Below are 22,616 nucleotides of genomic sequence, written 5' to 3' on the forward strand. Positions count from 1 at the left end.
CTCTGCCCTCCTCCCCAACTCACATTCTCTCTCTAACTCTTAAAAAAAAAAAAAAAGAAGGATAGAACTGTTCACAAAGGAGAAATTGTTAGATTTACTACATAAAAATTCAATTTTCTATATCTCACAAATATATAATGATAATAAATAAATGGAAACCAATAGAATCTAAAAAGTGTTTGCAGCAAATGGAGACAACAGAGGGCTAGTTTATTATTAAAATATCCATATAGATCTGTTATTGTGATCAAAGAAAAAATCCTTATATTCTTATAGATTAGTGAGCAAGAATATAAACCAAAATTTCTCAAGAAAAAACAAAACCAGTTATATGAGAAAGTATTGGTTTTCACTAAAAGTTAAAGAAAACTACAAGTAAATAAAAGGAAAAATTTTAGGAGCAGCTGGGTGACTCAGTTGGTTGAACATTAGACTCTTGGTTTTCGCTCAGGTCATGATCCTGAGGTGGTGGGATCGAGCCCCATGTTGGACTCTGCTCTGGGTATGGAGCCTGCCTGAGATTTTCTCTTGCTTTCCCCCACTCAAGTACATTCACTCTTTCTGTTTAAAAAAAAATGAAAGAAAAATTTTATGTTACTAAATTAGCAAATGTATTTAAGTATTATAATACTTAGTGCTTGTGAGTATGAAGTGAATCTAGAATTTTAATATATTGCTGATGGCAGTTAAATTGATAATATCCTATCAAAAGTATAAAAATGTGTTTGTGTGATTCAGTAATTTCAATTACAAAAAGGTGTTCAAAGGAAAGAATTCATAATGGAGAAAATTCTATGCACAGAATTTTCATAATGGTATCTGTGATATTAAAAAACTATTGAGAGGGTGCTTGGTTGGCACAGTTGGTTAAGGATCTGACCTCGGCTTAGGTCATTATCTCATGGTTTGTGGGTTCCATTCCCACATCGGGCTCTATGCTGACAGCTCAGAACATGGAGCCTACTTTGGATTCTGTGTCTCCCACTCTCTCTGGCCCTCCCCCACACATGCCTTATCTATCTCTCAAAAATAAACCTTTAAAAATAAATAAGACTATTGAGAACTGGCTTTAAACAATGAGTAAGCTATAATATGTTAATAAAATAGTATGCAGTGGTTACAAACAATGTTATAAAATTCAAAAGATATTTTTAGTGGTGCCTGGGTAGCTCAGTTGAACCGACCAACTTCCGCTCAGGTCATGATCTCTCAGCTTGTGAGTTCAAACCCCAGGTTGAGCTGTGTGCTAACAGCTCAGAGCCTTGATCCTGCTTTGGATTCTGTGTCTCCCTCTCTGTCTCTCTGTCCCTCCCCCACTCATGCTCTGCCTCTCCTTCAGAAATAAATAAACATTAAAAAAAAAAAAAAAAAAAAGCACAGAGCCCAGTGCAGGGCTCGAACTTATGAGCTGTGAGATCATGACCTGAGCTGAAGTCAGATGCTTAACCAACTGAGCCACCCAGGCAACCCCCCCAAAAAAAGATATTTTAAAAACTGATAAAATACAGAAGCTTGAACTCAAAGAATTTGTAAATCAATAAGGAAAGGACAAACAACTCAACTGAAAAATAGACAAAGGACATAAAACAGAAAAACAAATGAAACAAATGGTCAGTTATCTGATGAAAAGATGCTCAGCCTCATTAGTCATTAAGAAAATATGAACTTGAATAAGTAATTTTTTACTAATAATCATAATACCCATTTCTGGCAAAAATAAAAATAAATATTGACTCTCATACACTGTTCATGGGAGAGAAAGTTGGTATTACCATAGCCTCCTAGCTGACATTCTTGCCTGCATTCCCTGTAGTTCCTTTTCAGTCCATTCTCTACATTTCTTCTAGTGCAATTTTTTAATTAATAGATTTTTTTTTATTTTAGATATACAGAAAAATTAAGCAGATAGTGTAGAGAGTTCCTATATATTTACCCCTTCCTCTGCAAAGTTTTCCCTGTTATTAACATCTTGTATTGGTGTGGTACATTTAATGAACCAATACTGATAAATCATTATTAATTGATTTATAAATAAATAAAATTTATAAATCTTAATTAATGTAAAAGCTTACATTAAAGTTCACTTTTTGTGTTGGACAGGCCTGTGGGTTTTGATAAATGTAAAACATCATATATATACAGTATCATAAAAAATAGTTTCATGGCTCTAAAAATCCCCTGTACTCCACCTGTTCATCCCTCCCTGTCTCTCCTCAAAACCTTGACACCCACTGGCCCTTTTGTTTCTATAGTTTTGCCTTTTCTAAGATGTTGTATAGTTGGACTCATACAGTATGTGCCCTTTCTAATTGGCTTCTTTCACTTAGCAGTACGCATTTAAGGTTCCTTCATGTCTTTTTGTAGCTTGATAAGTCATTTCTTTTTACTGCTGAAAAATATTCCATTGTATAGATGTATTAGTTTGTTATCCATTTAACCTGTTTTTACCTCGTAATCAAGAAGGATGTTTTCATTGCTTCTAGTTTTTTGGCAATTATGATTGCTGCTGTAAACATTCACGTGCAGGTTTTTGGATAGACATAAATAAGTTTCCAACTGACTTGGGTAAATAGGAACACAATTGCTTTACCTTTTGGTGAGACTGCCAAAATGTCTATACTCGGGCACTGGCTGGCTCAGTCAGAAGAGCATGAGACTTTTGATCTTTGGGTCATGAGTTTGAGACCAATATTGACTGTAGAGACTGCTTAAACGAGTAAATGAATAAACTTTTTTTTCTTTTTTTTTTTTAATTTTTTTTTTAATGTTTATTTATTTTTGAGACAGAGAGAGACAGAGCATGAATGGGGGAGGGTCAGAGAGAGAGGGAGACACAGAATCGGAAGCAGGCTTCAGGCTCCGAGCTGTCAGCACAGAGCCCGACGCGGGGCTCGAACTCACGGACAGTGAGATCATGACCTGAGCTCAAGTCGGACGCTTAACCGACTGAGCCACCCAGGCACCCCTGAATAAACTTTTTAAAAATGGGTGTACCATTTTGTATTCCCACAGCAACGAATAAAAGTTCCTGTTGTGTACTACATCCTCTTCAGTATTTAGTATTGTCAATTTTTAAATATTTTAGCCATTCTAATAAATTTGTAGTGTATCTGACTGTTGTTTTAATTTTCAATACCTTAGTGACACATAATGTTGAGAATCTTTTCATGTGCTTACTTGCCATCTACATATCTTCTTCTTTTTTTTAATATGAATTTATTGTCAAATTTGTTTCCATACAACACCCAGTGCTCATCCCAACAGGTGCCCTCCTCAATGCCCATCACCCACTTCCCCCTCCCTCCCACCCCCCATCAACCCTCAGTTTATTCTCAGTTTTTAAGAGTCTCTTATGGTTTGGATCCCTCCCTCTCTAACTTTTTTTTTCCTTCCCCTCCCCCATGGTCTTCTATGTTAAGTTTCTCAGGATCCATGTAAGAGTGAAAACATATGCTATCTGTCTCTGTATGACTCATTTCACTTAGCATAACACTCTCCAGTTCCATCCACCTTCCTACAAAAAGCCATATTTCATTCTTTCACATTGCCACATAGTATTCCATTGTGTATATAAACCACAATTTCTTTATCCATTCATCAGTTGATGGACATTTAGGCTCTTTCCGTAATTTGGCTATTGTTGAAAGTGCTGCTATAAACATTGGGGTACAAGTGCCCCTATGCATCAGCACTCCTGTATCCCTTGGGTAAATTCCTAGCAGTGCTATTGCTGGATCATAGGGTAGATCTATTTTTAATTTTTTGAGGAACCTCCACACTGTTTTCCAAAGTGGCTGCATCAGTTTGCATTCCCACGATCAGTGCAAGAGGGTTCCCATTTCTCCACATCCTTGCCAGCATCTATAGTCTCCTGATTTGTTCATTTTAGCCACTCTGACTTGGCATGAGGTGGTATCTCAGTGTGGTTTTGATTTGTGTTTTTGATTTCCCTGATGAAGAGTGACGTTGAGCATCTGTATATCTTCTTTAGTGACATGTCTATTCCAGCCTTTCACCCACTTTTAAGTTGTTTTCTTATTTTTCAGTTCTAAGAGTTCTTGTATATTTTGGTTTCAAGTTCTTTATCATATATGTATTTTGCATTTATTTTCTTCCAGTCTGGCCTGTCTTTTCATCCTGTTAACAGTTTCTAGGGGTGCCTGGGTGGCTCTGTTGATTAAGGGTCTAACTTCGGCTCCAGTCATGATCTCACAGTTCATGAGTTCAAGCCCCACATCGGGCTGTCAACATGGAGCCCATTTCAGATCCTCTGTCTCCCCCTTTCTGCCCTTTCCCTGCTCATGCTCGCACTCACGCTCTCTCTGTCTCAAAAATAAACATTTAAAAAAAGAGTTTCTAATGTTAATAAAGACTAAAAGTCTCTAATGTTAATAAAGTCCAACTCATTAATTTTTCTTTCACAGATCATGTTTTCGGGGTTATAATTAGAGCTTGTTGCAAGGCCACCTGGGTGGCTCAGATGAGCGTCTGACTTCAGCTCAGCTTTGATCTCATAGCTCATGAACACAAGCTCCGTGTTGGGCTTTGTGCTGACAGCTCAGAGCCTGGAGCCTGCTTCAGATTCTGTGTGTTTGTGTCTCACTCTCTGCCCCAACCCATTCGCATTCTGTCTCTGTCTCTCTCAAAAATAAATAAAAAGTAAAAAAAAAAAAAAAGAAAAAAGAAAAAAAAATTAGAACCTGTTACCAAGCCCAGGGTTACATGAGATTTCTTCTATGTTACTTTCTAGTAGCTTTGTAGTTTTTTTATATATATATATAGGTTTATAACTCATTTTGAGTTACTTCCCGTGAAAGATGTACTGTCTGTTACTAGATTCAGTTTTTTTGCATGTCACTATCCAGTTCTTCCAGTTCTATTTGTTGGAAGGACTATCTTTCTGCATTAAGTTGCCTTTGCTACTTTGTCAAAGATTGATTAACTATATTTGTGTGTCTATTTCTGGGCTTTTTATTTTGTTCCATTGGTCTATATGTCTATTTATTTGCTAACATCACAGTCTTGATACTAATGTAAGTCTTAATGTCAGGTAGTGTCAGTTCTCTGACTTTGTTCTTCTTCACTATTGTGTTAGCTATTCTAAATCTTTTGCCTCTCTGTATAACCTTTAGAATCTGTTTGCAATATCCACAAAATAATTTGCTGAGATTTTTATTAGGATTACATTGAGTCTATTAATCAGGCTGGAAAGAATCGACATCTTAAAAATGTTAAGTTTTCCCATCCTTGAAGACGTACTGTCTCTCTGTTTAGAGCCTCTTTGACTTTTTATCAGAATTTTACAATTTTGTATAGATCCTGTACACATTTTGTTAGATTTATACCCAAGTGTATCTTTTTTTTTCTTTTGATACTAATGTGAATGGTAATTGTGTTTTTCATTTTCAATTTCAGTTGTTCATTTTTGGCATTTAGGAAAGCAGGTGACTTTTGTATATTTACTTTGTATCATGCAACCCTACTATAGTCACTTATTAGTTCCAGGAGGTGTTTCTTTCATTCTTTGGGATTTTCTACCAAGACAGTCATGTATCCTGTGAACAAACAGTTTTATTTCTTCCTTCCTAGTCTGTATACTTTTAATGTAATATACACATATTTTGGAATTTCCCAGCTATCTTTCTGTTACTGATTTCTAGTTTAATTCTGCTGTGGTCTGAGACCATATTTAGTATGATTTCTGTTCTTTTAAATTTGCTAAGTTATGTTTTTGGACCAGAATGAGGTCTGTCTTACTGAATGTTGTGTATAAGTTTGAGAAGAATGTATATTCTTGCGGTTATTAAGTGAAGTATTTTATAAATGTCTTTTAACTGCAGTTATTTAATGATGCTGTTCAAGTCTACTGTATTTGCTTCTTTTATAGCAGCTGCACCATTTTGCATTCCTACCAGTAGCGCACCAGGGTTCTAGTTTTTCCATATCCCAGCAATACTTGTCATTTTCTTTTCTTTTTTTTTTTTTTTTTTTTCCTTTTTGGTAATAACCTCCTAATGGGTATGAAGTGGTATCGTGTTGTGGTTTTGATTTGCATTTCCCTAATAATTAGTGATGTGGAGCATCTTTTAATGTGACTATTAGCCGTTTGTACATCTTCAAAGACATTGTGTATTTAGAGCCTCACACAGTACTAGCATGTATTAGGTGCACATTAAATATTTGTTGAGTGAATGAATAAACCTTTTTGGAGAGCAATTTATCAGTATCTACAAAAATGTTAAATATATATACCTCTGACCCCTCAATTCTATTTGTAGAAATGTATCCTGAAGCTGTAGTTACATAACCAAACAAAAATAAATGTACAGGGATATTATTTGTGTAGCTTTGTTTGAAATAATGAGGACCTGGAACAAGCTATAAACATATCTGTGTATGACTGATTAGATTCTTTATGACATTTAAAAACAGACTGTTATTATTACAAATAATAGCAATTTATATATTAAGATTCAGAATATACTACATTATTAAATGAAAATGCCAGTTTGCAAAGTAGAATGCAGGTTTGCTTTTAAAATTAATTAATTAATTTATTTATTTATTCCTTCCTTCCTTCCTTCCTTCCTTCCTTCCTTCCTTCCTTCCGTCCATGTGTGGGGCACCTGAGTGGCTCAGTTGCTTAAGCATCTGGCCCTTGATTTCGGCTCTGGTCATGATCTCACGGTTGGTGATTTCAAGCCTTGCATCGGGATCTGTGCTGACAGCTCAGGGCCCTCTTTGGATTCTCTCTCCTTCTCTGTCTCTGCCCTGCTCTCTTTCTCTCTCTCAAAATAAACATTGAAAAGAAACGTTTTCTATGTGTTTTATAAAAAAGAAGGTATGTATACTGAACTCTTTATGGTTGTCATAATGGCAAAGAGAAGGAAAGTTACAGGGACCTTTTATTCTTTACATTGTAAAGACTTTTTATTTTATTTTTTAAATGTTTATTTATTTTGAGAGAAGGAGCATACATGGGAGAGTTTGGGGGGGGGGGCAGGTACAAAAAGAGAGACAGAGAGAATCCTAAGTGGACTCTGGCAGCACAGAGCCTGACTCAAGGCTTGAACTCACGAACCGTGAGATCATAACCTGAGCCAAGACCAAGAGTCATACACTTAATTAACGAACTAAGCCGCCAAGGTGCCCCATACACTGTAAAGACTAATTTTAAGTTAAAAGTTGCAAAATAAGATTGAATGCTATAACTATACTATGAGTATAACTGCATTAAAATAATATAAATGAGAAAATCACTGGAAGAAAGTACAATAAAATGCTAACAAGGGATTATGTGTGATATTTTTCTTTCTGGATTTTCAGTTATTATGGTTATATTATTTTTATGATGACAAAAATATACTTTCTTACATAAAGAAGAAAACAAATGGGAAAATTATCACTAAATATTTAAGCTAATCTTCAAGGCAGTATACTTTAAATTATAACAGCATTGTTTTAGTATTGTTATAATTTTTAGAGTCCTGTAATCCAGTGATGTATTTCAAGGGGGGAAATATAGTAGCTTAGTTTTCAGTGAAGCTTGACCTTTTTTCTAACTGGAGGTATTTGTATTTGTTCCATAGCGGAAGTGAAACGTGTAGGAGATACACTTTTGGGTATGGCTACGCAGTGTGTCCAAGTCAAGAATGTAATAAAAACATCCCCTCAAACTCTCTCAAACTTGTGCCTAAAGATAAATGTTAAACTCGGAGGGATCAATAATATTCTTGTACCTCATCAAAGGTAAGATAAGCTAATCACTTAATTAAATGTTAATTACTTTTCATCTTAATTTTTCCATATATCACTATATCTAAAATCAGTGTAAGAGACATTTTTGATAATTCCTGCCATGGGAGATAAGTAGACATTTTAGCAAAAAAATTTAAGGCAAGATTAAGAGATTCCCTTGTGAAAAATCCCCTTTCAACTCCATTTTTATTTAGTATATACAAATAATCTCTTTCCCAGCTAGAAAGTATTTGAGAACTTTACGTATTTCTCACTGGAGAGCTCAACTTGAAGAATTTTCTCGTTACTTGATAGTCCTCTTTAATCTGGGGAAGGGAAGAATGGAGGGTCTTGGGTGGGGCATGTCAGTTAAGTGAATCATTTAAGTGAGCCTTGTCAACCTCTGCTACCTTCAGTGGGACAACAGATGTTACTGTCAGATTGTTATCATGTCTAAGAGCTCTTAGGAAGAATGACATAATGACCTAGAAACAGGTGCTGGGCAAGAGACTGAGAATTGAACAACAGGTTTCCTTTTAATAGTTGAAGCAACTGAGGCTTTAAAAAAATATCTTGACTAGAATGCACCACAGATAAGCATTAGAATAAGGATAGACCCATGTGTGTTTGGCACAAAAGCCCTTTTTGTTTTGTTTTTCCATGCTGTCTGTTAAATAGATGAGAATCATAAATGAGATGGGTATAGAATTCTATCAAGTCCACCAACTAAGAGACAATCATTTGAATCTTAAAGGATATAATTGTTGGTTTTCTTTAATGTTTATCTTTTTTGAGAGAGAACCCAAGCAGGAGAGAGAGGGAGAATTCCAAGCAGGCTCCGCACTGTCAGCACAGAGCGTTATGAGGGGCTCTGTCTCATGAACCATGAGATCATGACCTGAGCCGAGATAAGGAATTAGATTCTTAACTGACTGAGCCACCCAGGCACCCCATAAAGGATATCGTTTTTTAAATAAAATGACTGACCAACTACTTTATGACTGTTAAGTATTTATACTTTTGGCCACAGGAAGGGGAGTAGTAGATTCCTGTAATCCTTTTCAGTGAAAAGGTTAATGATTCTTTTTCTCCTTGAGAGATTACATAGTTTAAATGTAAATAGATTACAGAAAGATTGATACAAACTGGGATTAATATGAGGCAGTTTATCATTTTATGCCTCTTATGAAGAATGCCTGCCCTTTGCAACCACCAGCACCAATGCTTAAGGCAGAAAATTCCTCTGAATAGGACATTGGATAGACCTATTGTGATAGCTTCTACTTCATTGAGTTAGGGATTCATGAATGAAGAGAATAAAACAGTAATTCAGGCCTTTGAAGCTGTCTGTGTAAGATCTCCTCTGTGCTGTGTCAGCAACTTGTATTTGTGTGGCAGTAGTATGAACAGATAAATGCATTATGAAAAAATGAATTATCTAACTCTTTTAAAAAATGTGTTTAAGACCTTCTGTGTTCCAGCAACCCGTGATCTTTTTGGGAGCAGATGTCACTCATCCACCAGCTGGTGATGGGAAGAAGCCTTCTATTGCTGCTGTGAGTGTCATTAGGTTTATCTTGTCTAAAGTTTAGAGGATCAACATTTTGGTTTCAGCTTTTTGAATTTTAATGACATTTTTTCTTTGAAACCAATTTTTATAAATATACATATCTAGAACGAATTTTCAAATAGTCTTTGGATATTTTTAAAAGGATGATCATTCCCTTGGGGCACCTGGGTAGCACAGTTAATCTTCCGACTTCGGCTCAGGTCATGATCTTGCAGTTTGTGAGTTTGAGCCTCACATTGGGCTCTGCCAACAGCTCAGAGCCTGGAGCCTGCTTCAAATTCTGTGTCTCCCTCTCTCTGCCCTTCCCCTGCTTACTCTCTGCCTCTCTCTCAAAAAATGAATAAACATTTTAAAATTTAAAAAAAAAAGGTTATTCTCTGGTTTGGGGGCTACAAGTTACATATATTTATTAAATCAAGCTTATTAGTTGTATTATTCAAGTCTTTTGTTTCCTACTTTAATTTACCTATTTGACCTCTCTATTGATTATATATTTTCAGTTAGTTTTTATTTAAAGAGTTTATGTATTTCAGTAGTGTCTTTGCATTTTTTCAATGTAAAATTCTTCTACCTTTGTCCAGTCTAATACTTTGCACCTGAATTCTTTGTTTTAATACTACCGTTCCTACTTTTAACATTTTCCTTTTTTTTTTAATGTTTATTTATTTTTGAGAGCGCACCAGAAGGGAAGGGACATAAAGAGAGGGAGACACAGAATCTGAAGCAGGCTCCAGGGCCTGAGTGGTCAGCACAGAACCCAACATGGGGCTCGAACTCACGGACCGCAAGATCGTGACCTGAGCTGAAGTCGGTCGCTTAACTGACTGAGCCACCCAGACACCCAACATTTGCCTTTTATGTCTCTGCCCACCTCTATGTTTGTAAAGTTTCGTCAGTTCTTTTAAGTGTAGTTCTTATAAACTTCAGAAAGCCAGATAATATTTTACCCACCTTGAAATTCCTTGATTTTTAACAAATACCAACATTTTGAAAATGTCAACATATTTTATCCATACTTGATAAATTTCACAAATTAAACTGTAAAACGTTTTACATATGTTTTCTGTTACCTTTATAATAAACTTTACATAAATCTTAAGTTACAACAACCTGGTACATTTTATTTGTCCATGTAAATGATAGTAATGTTAAAATTCTTAAGATTCCAAAGCTATTTTTATTAGTGAAGGAAACTTGCTTTTATCTGTTAGTAAATTTTACTGCTTTTTATTCTTATAGTTACGCATGAATTGTCATTTTACATGTCCTAGAGGTAGTATTGAGCCACTTCCGATATTCATAAAAATGCTTATAGAAGATGAAATTATTTTTTCAAAAAAAATTCAAAAGACTTACTTTGAATTTGCTATCTTGGAGTCATTTTCCGAGAAAATTTAAACCTAGCTTGAATTTTGGACTTCTGGGTAGTCATTGTCCTTTTCTACTAAATCCATTTCTGCCAAATATCCATTTTCTTTTATTATTATCAGAGGTCTTGTAAATAGAATTTATTAATTAATTCTTTTTGCTATATGGCTTCTATTCCCAAGAACTTAAAGACCAGTGTGAAAAACAAATGTAAGTAATAAATGCCACATAGTATAATAGATACTACTTTAATAGCAATATAAATTAAAATTTAGATCACAAAAACCTGGTGTGTTGAGAACGTTGAGCAGTGTAGGAAATTGGAATGCAGTATAGCAGATGTGAGGCTAGTAAGCTTTTGTGTGGCTTTTTGTGCCATACACAAAGGGGTATAGATTTACTTGTTAGTAATGAGATACCATTAAGAGGAACGAAATGGCTAGAGTTCTTTTTTTTTTTAACCTATAGATGATAAAGTAGATAAAATCCTGTGTACATAGTAGACAAGTTCTAGTTCATTTCTTTAAAAACTCTTGATTATTTTCTAGTCTGACCTAACACAGAAGAGAAACATAAGAATTTTCCATATTTTGGTTTCAAGTAATAAGGCATTAAATTACTGACAGGAAGTTAGGTGCTCTTTTGAAGTACTATTTTTTATTATTTTTAATTGAAGTATAATTGACCCATAATTGCAACGTAATGATTTGATATATGTATATATTGTAAAAAGATGTATACAGTAAGTCTAATTAACATCTGTTACCATACATAGTTACAAAATTTTTCCTTGTAATGAGAACTTTTCAGATTTACTCTCTTAACAACTTTCAAATATTCAATACAGTGTTATTAATGATAGTCATCATACTGCATGCTATACAGTACCTCTCAATGACAGAATTTATTTTATAACTAGAAATTTGTATCTTTGAACCCCCTTCCCCATTTCATCCATCACCCACCCCCTGCCTCCAGCAGCTAACAATCCAGTCACTGCATCTATGAGCTTGGTTGCTTTTGTTTTATTTTGTTATGTTTTGCTTTACTCCACATAGAAGTGAGATCATGTGGTATTTGTCTTTCTCTCTCTGACTTTTTTGACTTGTATAATGCCTTCAAAGTCCACCCATATTTGCACAAATGGCAAGATTTCATCCTTATTTATTTATGGCTGAGTAATATAATATTCCATTGTTTATATATGCTACATTTTTTAATGCTTTCATCCATTGATGGACACTTACGTTGTTTCCACATCTTGACTACATGTACAGTGAACATGGGGTTACAGAGTTCCATTTTAGAAATATGGCTTTGATATAGATCCTACACTGGAAGAAAGAGAAGCTGGAGGCAGAGTGACCAGCTGGTTCTCAGACTCAGCTCTGATTAGAATGATGTGTAGACATTTAAAAAATATTTGGGTTCCAGGGGCACCTGGGTGGCTCAGTCAGTTAAGCGTCTGACTCTTGATTTTGGCTTAGGTCATGATCTCATGATTCACGGGTTTGAGCCCTGCGCTAGCAGCACGAAGCCTGCTTATAATTCTCTCTCTTTCTTTCTCTGTCTCTCTCTCTCTCCCTCTTCCCCCCCCCACCCCTCCCCCGCTCATGCATGCTTTCTCTCAAAATAAACATTTTTTTTTAAATATTTGAGTTCCAGAGATTATGCTTCATAGGTCTGTGAGTAAAAGATATAAAGAAAAATGAAGCGTTTGAATGGGTCTTCTTTATTACTTACCTCCTTTCTCTTCTTCTCTTTAAGAATGTCTTTTTGTCTCTCTTCCCTTACTAATCTTTATATATACCAACAACATCTATAAATTAGAATCTTGTTAAATGTAAAGTGCAGGGGTGCATGGTTGGCTCAGTCAGTAGAGCATGTGCCTCTTTTTTCTTTTTTAAATTTATTTATTTATTTTGAGAGAGAGAGTGCATGTGCATGGGCAAATGGGGGAGTGAAAGGGAGGAGGGTAGAGGGAGAGAATCCCAAGCAGGCTCCACACTGTCAGTGAGGAGCCGGATGTGGGGCTCAAACTCATGAACTGCAAGATCATGACCTGAGCCAAAGTTGGACACTTAACTGACTGAGCCACCCAGGGCCCCTGAGCATGCTAATCTTGATCTCAGTGTCGTGAGTTTGAGCCCCACTTTGGGTGTAGAGTTTAAAACTAAAAACAGGGGCACCTGGGTGGCTCAGTCAGTTGAGCGACCGACTTCAGCTCGGGTCATGATCTCATGGTTTGTGAGTTCGAGCCCTGCATCAGGCTCTGTGCTGACAGCTCAGAGCCTGGAGCCTGCTTCGGATTCTGTGTCTCCCTCCCTTCTGCCCCACCCCCATCCCCGACACTCTGTCTCTCTCTCTCCTTCAAAAATAAACAAACATTAAAAAAATTTTAATAAATAAAACTAAAAACATATTTTTTAAATTTTTTTAATATTTTATTTATTCTTCAGAGAGAGACAGAGCATGAGTGAGGGAGGGGCAGAACAAGAGAGGGACACAGAATCTGAAACAGACTCCAGTTTCTGAGCTGTCAGCACACAGCGTGATATGGAGCTCAAACTCATGAATCTTGAGATCATGACCCTAGCTGAAGTTGGACGCTCAACCAACTGAGCGCCCTGATTTTTTTTTTTTTAATGTGAAGTTCAACCTACTCATAGGAAAATAGTTTTGTTTTTGAAGATTTTATTTTTAAGTAATCTCTGTACCCAATGTGGGGTTCAAACTCACAACCTTGAGATCAAGAGTCATATACATTCTACCAACTGAGTCAGCCAAGTACCCCAGAAAATAGTTTTTGACCCTATACTGGATCTTTTATTCTCTTCTTCACTGGGAATTATCAATTTTTTATTACTTTGAAAATGAACAGTAATAATGTTATATAGTAAATTACAAATTTAAATGAAATCCATGTGCTTATTTTCAGTTTTTTTTATTGTAAAACTCATAATCATGGAGCTTTGATTGTCTTAATTTCTATTTTTCTTTCCTTTTTCCAACCTAGGTTGTAGGTAGTATGGATGCCCACCCAAGCAGATACTGTGCCACAGTAAGAGTTCAGAGACCCCGACAGGAGATCATCCAGGACTTGGCTTCCATGGTTCGAGAACTTCTCATTCAATTTTATAAGTCAACTCGGTTCAAACCTACTCGTATCATCTTTTATCGGGATGGTGTTTCAGAGGGACAGTTTAGGCAGGTTGGTTGCCTGGGATCTCATCATTCTGTGGTTAAATCAGATACTGGGTTTATAATATGGTATCTAGTTCTAAAGTTAGAAGCCTTAATTAGGTTGAAAATTCTCAAAAGTCAAAATTTGATGGTTCCTTAGATTTTCCCTTCTAAAAAGCTTACTATGGATGTGTAAGCCTTGATTGCTAACATCATTCTCTGATAATAGTTTAAATGGAATAAAGAAGTGTATTTAACTGTAAGGTGATAAGATTAAGAAGTCCTGAAACTAAATTATGATCTTAGTTTGAAGCATATATAAGAGAACAACTGAGTATATCAAATGTTTCCATTTCATCTCCTCTAGGTATTATATTATGAACTACTAGCAATTCGAGAAGCCTGCATCAGTTTGGAAAAAGACTATCAACCTGGAATAACCTACATTGTAGTTCAGAAGAGACATCACACTCGATTGTTTTGTGCTGATAGGACAGAAAGGGTAATTTTACATCTGTTGTAATGCTATAAGACAAACTTACCTCAGATAGCTCTTAACAGAGCTCATAGAACACTTAACAGAGGCTCTCTGCCAAGCAGAGGTCCCAATATATACTAGCAGATTTCAATTTAGCAGATTATGAGTATAAAAGCATCCAAATAGGTTGTTGCTTTTAATTTTCTAGAATTTCTGTTAACCAAGTTCTATTCTCCAAGTATTCAAAATCCTGTTAATGCTTTTTGTTATTGTGAAGAAATTCTTTGTTTTGTTTTTTTTTTTTTTTAAGGATGGGAGAATCTTTTTTTTTTTTTAATGTTTATTTTATTTATTTATTTATTTATTTATTTATTTATTTATTTATTTATTTATTTATTTATTTTTGAGAGAGAGAGACCAAGAGACAGCATGAGCTAGGGAGGGGCAGAGAGAGGGGAGACACAGAATCTGAAGCAGACTCCAGGCTCTGAGCTGTTAGCACAGAGCCTGACACAGGGCTTGAACTCATGGACCATGAGATCATGACCTGAGCCAAAATCGGATGCTTAATCAACTGAGCCACCCAGGCGCCCCTGGGAGAAGCATTTTTTAAATTTTATTTATTATTACTTTTTTTTGAGAGAGAGAGAGCAGGGGAGGGGCAGAAAAAGAGGGAGAGAGAGAATCTTAAGCAGGGCTGAATCTCAGTGACCAGAGGTCATGACTTGAGCCAAAATCAAGAGTCAGACTCTTAACTGACTGAGCCACCCAAGTGTCCTGAAGCTCATAGTTTTAAACTTATTCTTTCTATTCCTGTGTGTCTTAAATGTTCAGAGGGAATAAGGTACATTCATTTTTTTAAAATAATCTTGTAAGAATTAGTTTTTTTAAAAGCTAGGGACTTGGGGCACCTGGGTGGCTCAGTTGGTTAAGCATCAACTTCGGCTCAGGTCATGATCTCACAGTTCGTGGATTTGAGCCCCACATCGGGATGGGGCTCTGTGCTGACAGCTTGGAGCCTGGAGCCTGCTTTGAATTCTGTCTCTCCCTCTCTGCCCCTCCCCTGCTTGTGCGTGCTCTAACTAGATAGGTAGGTAGGTAGGTAGGTAGGTAGGTAGGTAGATAGATAGATAGATAGATAGATATTTTTAAAAAAACACCTAGGGACTTTCTAGAGTGATTAGTGGAAATTCATGTAAACCAACTTTTAAATAATGCTTCCTTTAAAATTCACAGAAGTTTTTTTGAGATTTTGTTTTTTTAATGTCTATTTTTTTTTTAATGTTTATTTATTTTGAGAGAGAGAGAGAGAGCGTGCACCACTGGGGAGGAGCAGAGAGAGAGAGAGAGAATCCCAAGCAGGCTCTGCACTGTCAGCATGGAGCTAGACAGGGGCTTAGTCTCACAAACCGGGAGATCGTGACTTGAGCCGAAACCAAGAGTCAGACACTTAACCGACTGAGCTTCCCAGGCACCCCAGAATGTCTCTCTCTCTTTTTTTTTTTTTTTGTTCTTTTGATGTTTATTATTTTTGAGAGAAAGAGACAGCAAGCAGGGAAGGGGCAGAGAGAGAGGGAGACACAGAATCAGAAGCAGGCTCCAGGCTCTGAGCTGTCAGCAAAGAGCCCGATGCAGAGCTGGAACTCAAAGACCGTGGGATCATGACCTGAGCTGTAGTTGGCCGCCCAACTGACTGAGCCACCCAGGCGCCCCTCTTTTTTTTTTTTTAAATGTTTATTTATATATTTAGAGAGAGAACACACACACGTGCAAGCGGTGAAGGAGCGGGGAGAGAGGGAGAGAGAGAATCCCAAGCAGGCTCTGCAGAGCTTAATGCAGGGCTCGATTTCAAGAAGCACAAGATCATGACCTGAGCTGAAATCAAGAATAGGACACTTAATGACTGAACCACTGAGGCACCGCAAGATTTTATTTTTAAGTAATTTCTATACCCAATGTAGGTCTTGAACTCACTACCCCTAGATTAAGAATTTCATGCTCTACCAACTAAGCCAGCCAGGCACCCCTCACAGAATTCATTTTTATGTTTTGTAGTATGACTATGTATTTTTATAATTAGAAAGAGGAGGAGGTGTAAATACCTAGGGAAATCTGTATTCTTGTCTGCATGAAGCATAGGCAAGTAACAGTCTTGCTGTCATTTCCATTGCTCCATTCCCATCCTTCAAACTGTGGAGCAGAGAAATTTGAGAATTGCAAGTGTTAGTGTCTCCTTGGGGAAAGGGTTCAACAGAAAAGACTGAGAAGTGTATGCTAGGTTTGGTATATATTTTGTCTTTGGTTACACTCTCCATGTAACTTTGGGCAAGTAACTTAACGTCTCTGTGCCTGTTTCCATCCCAGCAAGGTTTGGGTGATATTAATTTCTTCCTTATTTGGATTGTTAAAAGGATTAAATAAATAAAAATATGTAATATACCTAAGAATAGGGGCGCCTGGGTGGCGCAGTCGGTTAAGCATCCGACTTCAGCCAGGTCACGATCTCGCGGTCCGTGAGTTCAAGCCCCGCGTCGGGCTCTGGGCTGATGGCTCAGAGCCTGGAGCCTGTTTCCGATGCTGTGTCTCCCTCTCTCTCTGCCCCTCCCCCCGTTCATGCTCTGTCTCTCTCTGTCCCAAAAATAAATAAACGTTGGAAAAAAAAAAAATTAAAAAAAAATAAAATAAAATAAAAATATGTAATATACCTAAAACAGTGCTTGGCACATACATGCTAAGCACACAATAAAGGTTGGCTAGTTGTAGGGTGGTGGTGATTGTGGTAATAATAGAGGAAAAGAAAAAAGAAAAATAATAGAGAAAAGGAAATAATCATAGCAGACTAGGTATTTGTTATAGGTATTTGTTATAAATTTAACTCATTTAATCATCACAACACTATGAGGTATTTATTATTATTATCATTTTCCACAGAAGGAAACTGGGGCATATGAGGTTAAAGAATAAGGTTTACAAGCCTAATTGTTGGTAGACCTAGGACTCAAATCAGGCACTCTGGCTCCAGAATGCTTATAATCACTGTTAACCTCTCTGATGGCAGTAGTGTTAGTTTTTTATTGTGGCCTCCAGTTGTTAAAGGCCTTTGACCCCAAATTTCTATGTAATTTTTTTTTGTGCCTGAAAAACCAAATGTTTCTTCAGAAGCAAGATTAGGAAAACCTAAGTTAGATTTAATGATTACTAGCATCTGATGTTTAGTCATGTTAGTCCTTCATTTGTCAGCTTCTCTTTCACCTTTGTTCTAAATACTATTACTAATAATAGATGAGAGGTAGTTAAAATACCATGCCCTAGATAGAACAACTAGAAACCGGTGAAGCTGTGATATGAACCCATTCTGCTGTCTCTGTAAGTAAAGTAAACCTTTTTATACGTGTTAATTTGATTTGTGTATTAAGAATAGGCATAATTTAGTTGATTATGAACTGTTTTCTTTGTTTTGTGCTTAGTATGAACTGTTTTCTTTGTTTTGTGCTTAGTTAAGGCTAAGCTACATAGCTATATAGCTACATAGCTATATATAACTCATGCCACTACCTGATAGTGGTCCCTCACATGCAGAAAGAATGTCTGAGTCAGTAAAATAGTTTCTAATTTGCTAACCTTATAAACCTAGACTTAGAATTACTGATTTTAAATGTGTTAGAGATACAGAGGTAGAGGTGAGTATACATATGCATTTTGAAGTGTTTTATTAGGAACCTTTTGGGGCGCCTGGGTAGCTCAGTTGGCTGAACGTCCATCTTCAGCTCAGGTCATGATCTTATAGTTTATGGGTTCAAGCCCCATGTCAGGCTCTGTGCTGACAGCTCAGAGTCCGGAGCCTGCATCAGAATCTGTCTCTCTCGGCTCCTTGCAAAAATAAACAAATAAACTTTAAAAAATAAGCCTTTCCTTATCAGAAATTTTGAACCATTTCAGTCACATTCAGACCATCGCCATCATGGTGTTGGCTTCCTTACAAGATGTTAAAACTACTAGTATGAAATAAAAGGAATAGGACCTTTGCAATCAGTTCCATATTTCACTACCAGTTCAGCCCTTTATTGTGTGCTGTACAGCAAATTATTTCATATTCCTGAGCCTAGGTTTCCCAAACAGGAGGGAATAACACCTGACTTGCAGGATTATTAGGATTAGAAATAGTATACGTTAAGTGCCTGGCACATAGTTAACAAATGGTTACTACTGTTGTGTGTTGTCAGCATTCTTGCTCTCTAAAAATACAGTGTTTCCAAGGAAAATGCTAGTTTTCATAAATTACACATTCAAGAGTGCCTGTTGTTCACAGGTACCATAAATTGGAACGTGTATAGCAGATTTGTTTTTATTTTTATTTTTATTTCTTTTGGGGGAGGGGGAAAAAAGGGAGAGAATCCCAAGCAGGGTCCACAAGGTCAGTATAGAGCTTGATGGGGCTCGAACTCCCAAACGATGAGATCATGACCAGAGCTGAAACCAAGACTTGGAGACTTACCTGACTGAGCCACCCAGACACCCCTAAAGTAATTTTAAGAAAAATTTTACGTGTTCCACCCATATTGGGATCACCTGCTAGTTAAGCACCAATAGACACTAGTAACTCTTTGTTGTTTATCAGCTCTCACTTTCAGCACTATGTAAGAATAGGAACCAGGACTAGAAAAAGGTTTCCGGTTAATGCCTGCTCAAGTAGTATTTCAAGTTAAAGGTAGTGAAACACAGGATCAGCTGATATATTTATACATTTTTAAAAGTGCTTTTAGATACATTCTTTACCTTTGTCTCATTTGTTTAAACTTTGGCCGAACAAATCTAGGTTGGAAGAAGTGGCAATATCCCAGCTGGAACAACAGTTGATACAGACATTACACACCCATATGAGTTTGATTTTTACCTCTGTAGCCATGCTGGAATACAGGTAAGCCTACACTTTCAGCAAAATGTTCTAATTCAGGAATTTCCATTCTTATGTGTTTTGTTTTGTTTTGTTTTAATCTTTTTTAACGTTTATTTATTATTGAGAGAGAGAGACAGAGCACGAGCATGGGAAGGGCAGAGAGAGGAGGAGACATAGAATCTGAAGGAGGCTCCAGGCTCTGAGCTGTCAGCACAGAGCCCGACACGGGGCCCGAACTCACAAACCCAGCGAGATCATGACCTGAGCCGAAGTCAGACACTCAACCGACTGACCCACCCAGGCACCCTGTTATGTGTATTTTTTTAATTGAAAGAAACACTGTTTTCTACACTCTAAATTGTTTCCACATGAAATTAGATGAAACTTTCAGTAAATAAATTTCTTTCCCTTTCTTACCTTGGGGAGAGGGGCTTATTTCTATTAAAATACCAGAATGTAAGTAGTTTAACAGAATAAATCTCCCAAACTAGGTCCTCAATTTAACCTAAAACTTCAAAAATTTTAAAATACTTGATTCTTCCTTTGACATTTGCTTCTTTTTGATAATAATACTTCATAGAGAACTCTGGCATTTACTGGCAGATACTGAGCATGTGAAAGAGTTTATCAATTTGTAGCATTAAGTTTCAGTGAAATAATTTTAGAGTCTTACTCTTTCCGGGGCACCTCGGTGGCTCAGTCGTTTAAGTGCCTGACTTCACTCAGGTCATGATCTCACAGTTCATGGGTTCGAGCCCCTTGTCAGACTCTGTGCTGACAGCTTGGAACCTGGAGCCTGCTTTGGATTCTGTGTCTCCCTCTCTCTCTGCCCCTCACCCACTCACTCTCTGTCTCCCTCTCCCTCTCCCTCTTTCTCTCTCTCTCTCTCAAAAAATAAACATTAAAAAAAAATTAAAAGAGTCTTACTTTTTTCATAAGATCACATTATTTGTTAGCTTTATTACTTAGTAGAACATAAGCTTTATTTATTTTAAATGAATCCTCTTATTTATTTAGTTAGGTATGTTGAGAGAGAGAGAGTACAAGCTTGAGTAGGAGAAGGGTAGAGAGTGGGGGAGAGGAAGAGTCCCAAGCTGGCTCCAAGTTGTAAGCATGGAGCCCGATGTGGGGCTTGAACTCACAAACTGTGAGTTCATGACCTGAGCCAAAGTCTGACCCTTAACCAACTAAGCTACCCAGGTGCCCTGAACATAAGCTTAATTCAGTGTTTCTCGAACTTTTCAATGACAGAGTGAACCTCTGTTCCTAGGATGTCTGACAGAATGTAGCACCAAACTATTTTAGGTTACTTGCCATTGATTAAAACAAATTTCAGGAAGATGTTCTATGCTGAACAGCTGTATCTCAAAGTCTTGTATGGCCCACATACACTAACCCCTTGTTCCACTCTTACAGCTTTGAAATTATTATCCCACTCATTTATCTGTGTTCTTATATCTGTTCCATTTCACAGTTAGTGAATCAATGTCAAACATTTCCACTGTGGGTGGTAACAGTCATTTAACAAAACAAAGTTAAAAGTACCTTCCAGAGATAAAATCTGTAAAATTGGAGCACATATTTTTTAAACGAGTGTTTCTGTCCATGTATCCCATGGAACACTACTGCTGTGACTTTTCAATAAATATTATAGAAAAGAAAAAAAGATTTTTCGTTCAGATGAATTCTGGAAATGCTGGTTAAACAGAATTTTTTACTCTAGATTTTTTGTATGCTACTGATAGGCAAATGGTCATTATGAATCTTAAAGGCAGAGGTACTTCCATACTGTGTTTAACCAGCAATTTTAGGGACCAGTTTTCCTTTTGAACACTAAATTGAAACTTTAGTCAGTAAATAACCAGGAACATTTCACAAGGACTGAGGATGGTTTTTTACACATCTTCTCAGCTTTATTAGAATTTTCAAACTTCTCAGAGATAAAAACAGGAGTCTTGGGTTTTGTTTTGTTGTTGTTGTTGGAGTCTTGTTTTTTTACCAGCTAAAATTAAAAACCCAATCATTTCTAACCAGTATAAGAGATTATTTTTTTGTGTCATTGTTTTTAACTTTATCAGTGATTAACAGACCCTTCAACATTTTGGCCAAATTCCATAACATTTAATGCTTTTTATTGGTCTTGTTGGTATTATTTTCTCCCTTCTGCATTTTATTTTGAGGTAAAATTCACACTCATCTTTAAAACTTAAATTTACAAATCACGTCAAAGCTTGCTACTACTCTGTTCCGCCCTTTACCTGCCCAGATCAGGCTAGAGCTTTGGTCCTGGTAACTTTGAATAGAGGAGGGGACCATGGCCTGATTCTGAGATACCTCTTTCTCCTCCTCCTTCAGGTACTCTAACTCATCTCATATTGCTGCCAGTCTGCTAGTATTTAGGAGCTCCTGCACTTATGCTCACTTTCAGTCCTTTAGGCTCCTAAAACTGTTTATAGTAATTCTTACCATTCCAGCCCTGTGGAGATGGCAGAGTGGGCCTGTGGGCTCTGAGCTCGGGAAGTGTCCAGCTGGGGCATGAGATAAAAGTCTCCCTTTCCAACAGGTTATCTTTATAATGGATTCTCCTGGAGTCCCTCTTACTATATTTTCATGAGAGAGAGTGTACCTTTCCTCACAACTGCAATTCCATGTTTTCACAAAACCTATAATCATTCTTTTCCTCTACTGGGAGGATGGGGATTAGGTGAGAAGAGGCCAGCACCAGGGAATTGATGGTAAGACCTGTCCTAACCTGGCTTCTCTCAGTGAGCCCTTGAGGAGAGGTGGCTGGCTCCAAAGATTGGTAATTCTTTAGACTGTGGGGTGCCTAACACCTTTAGTCCTCTCCTTCAGACCCTAGTTGCAATTCCAGGACAGCAGGGGGGAAAAAAAACCCACCTGACATACTATTAGAAATGTGTTAACTGAAGGGAGCCTGGGACCCCTCTGAGCCTCCACAGGGAGTTCGCCTAAAAAGATAAATGCTCCCTGTTGAGGAATCACAGCAGACAGTGTCCTAAATTATAATTTCCTGATATAAATCACCACAACTTCAAAGATCTCCTTCACTATTGCTTAACAATCCTTGAACTCCTCTTTTGTTAGCTCTTAATACCATTTTCCAAGGGGCCCTAACCTTGGTCTCTTGCCCTGACACTCAGAACATGACCCCTTCCTTTTACCTCAGTAAGAAACTATACTGTCAGTCACACCTGCTTTCTTCTCCCCTTTCTCACAGGAGGAAAGGTTCAGTGTGTAGTGTTGTTCGAATTTGCTCTCGCCTGACTCGAGTTGGTCTCAATTCACCAGTTATCCTTCTTTTTGTACCTTCAGTCATTTCCAAGCTTCTGACCTCATCCCCTTAGCTGACACTTCCCCATCCT

At 37.1% G+C, this 22,616-nt stretch overlaps 1 protein-coding gene across 2 annotated transcripts in view; it reads left to right on the plus strand.

The window, feature by feature from the left end:
* Nucleotides 1-22,616, plus strand: part of AGO3 (argonaute RISC catalytic component 3) — a 124,305-nt gene that overhangs the window by 94,977 nt on the left and 6,712 nt on the right. For both annotated transcript variants that reach the window (XM_030325783.1, XM_030325784.1), the window contains 5 exons: nt 7,590-7,749; nt 9,203-9,293; nt 13,692-13,886; nt 14,226-14,360; nt 19,153-19,254. In XM_030325783.1, the coding sequence (XP_030181643.1) occupies nt 7,590-7,749; nt 9,203-9,293; nt 13,692-13,886; nt 14,226-14,360; nt 19,153-19,254 (683 nt within the window). The remainder of the gene's footprint in view (nt 1-7,589; nt 7,750-9,202; nt 9,294-13,691; nt 13,887-14,225; nt 14,361-19,152; nt 19,255-22,616) is intronic.

Source organism: Lynx canadensis, chromosome C1 (genome assembly GCF_007474595.2).
Source record: "Lynx canadensis isolate LIC74 chromosome C1, mLynCan4.pri.v2, whole genome shotgun sequence".
Lineage (NCBI taxonomy): Eukaryota > Metazoa > Chordata > Mammalia > Carnivora > Felidae > Lynx > Lynx canadensis.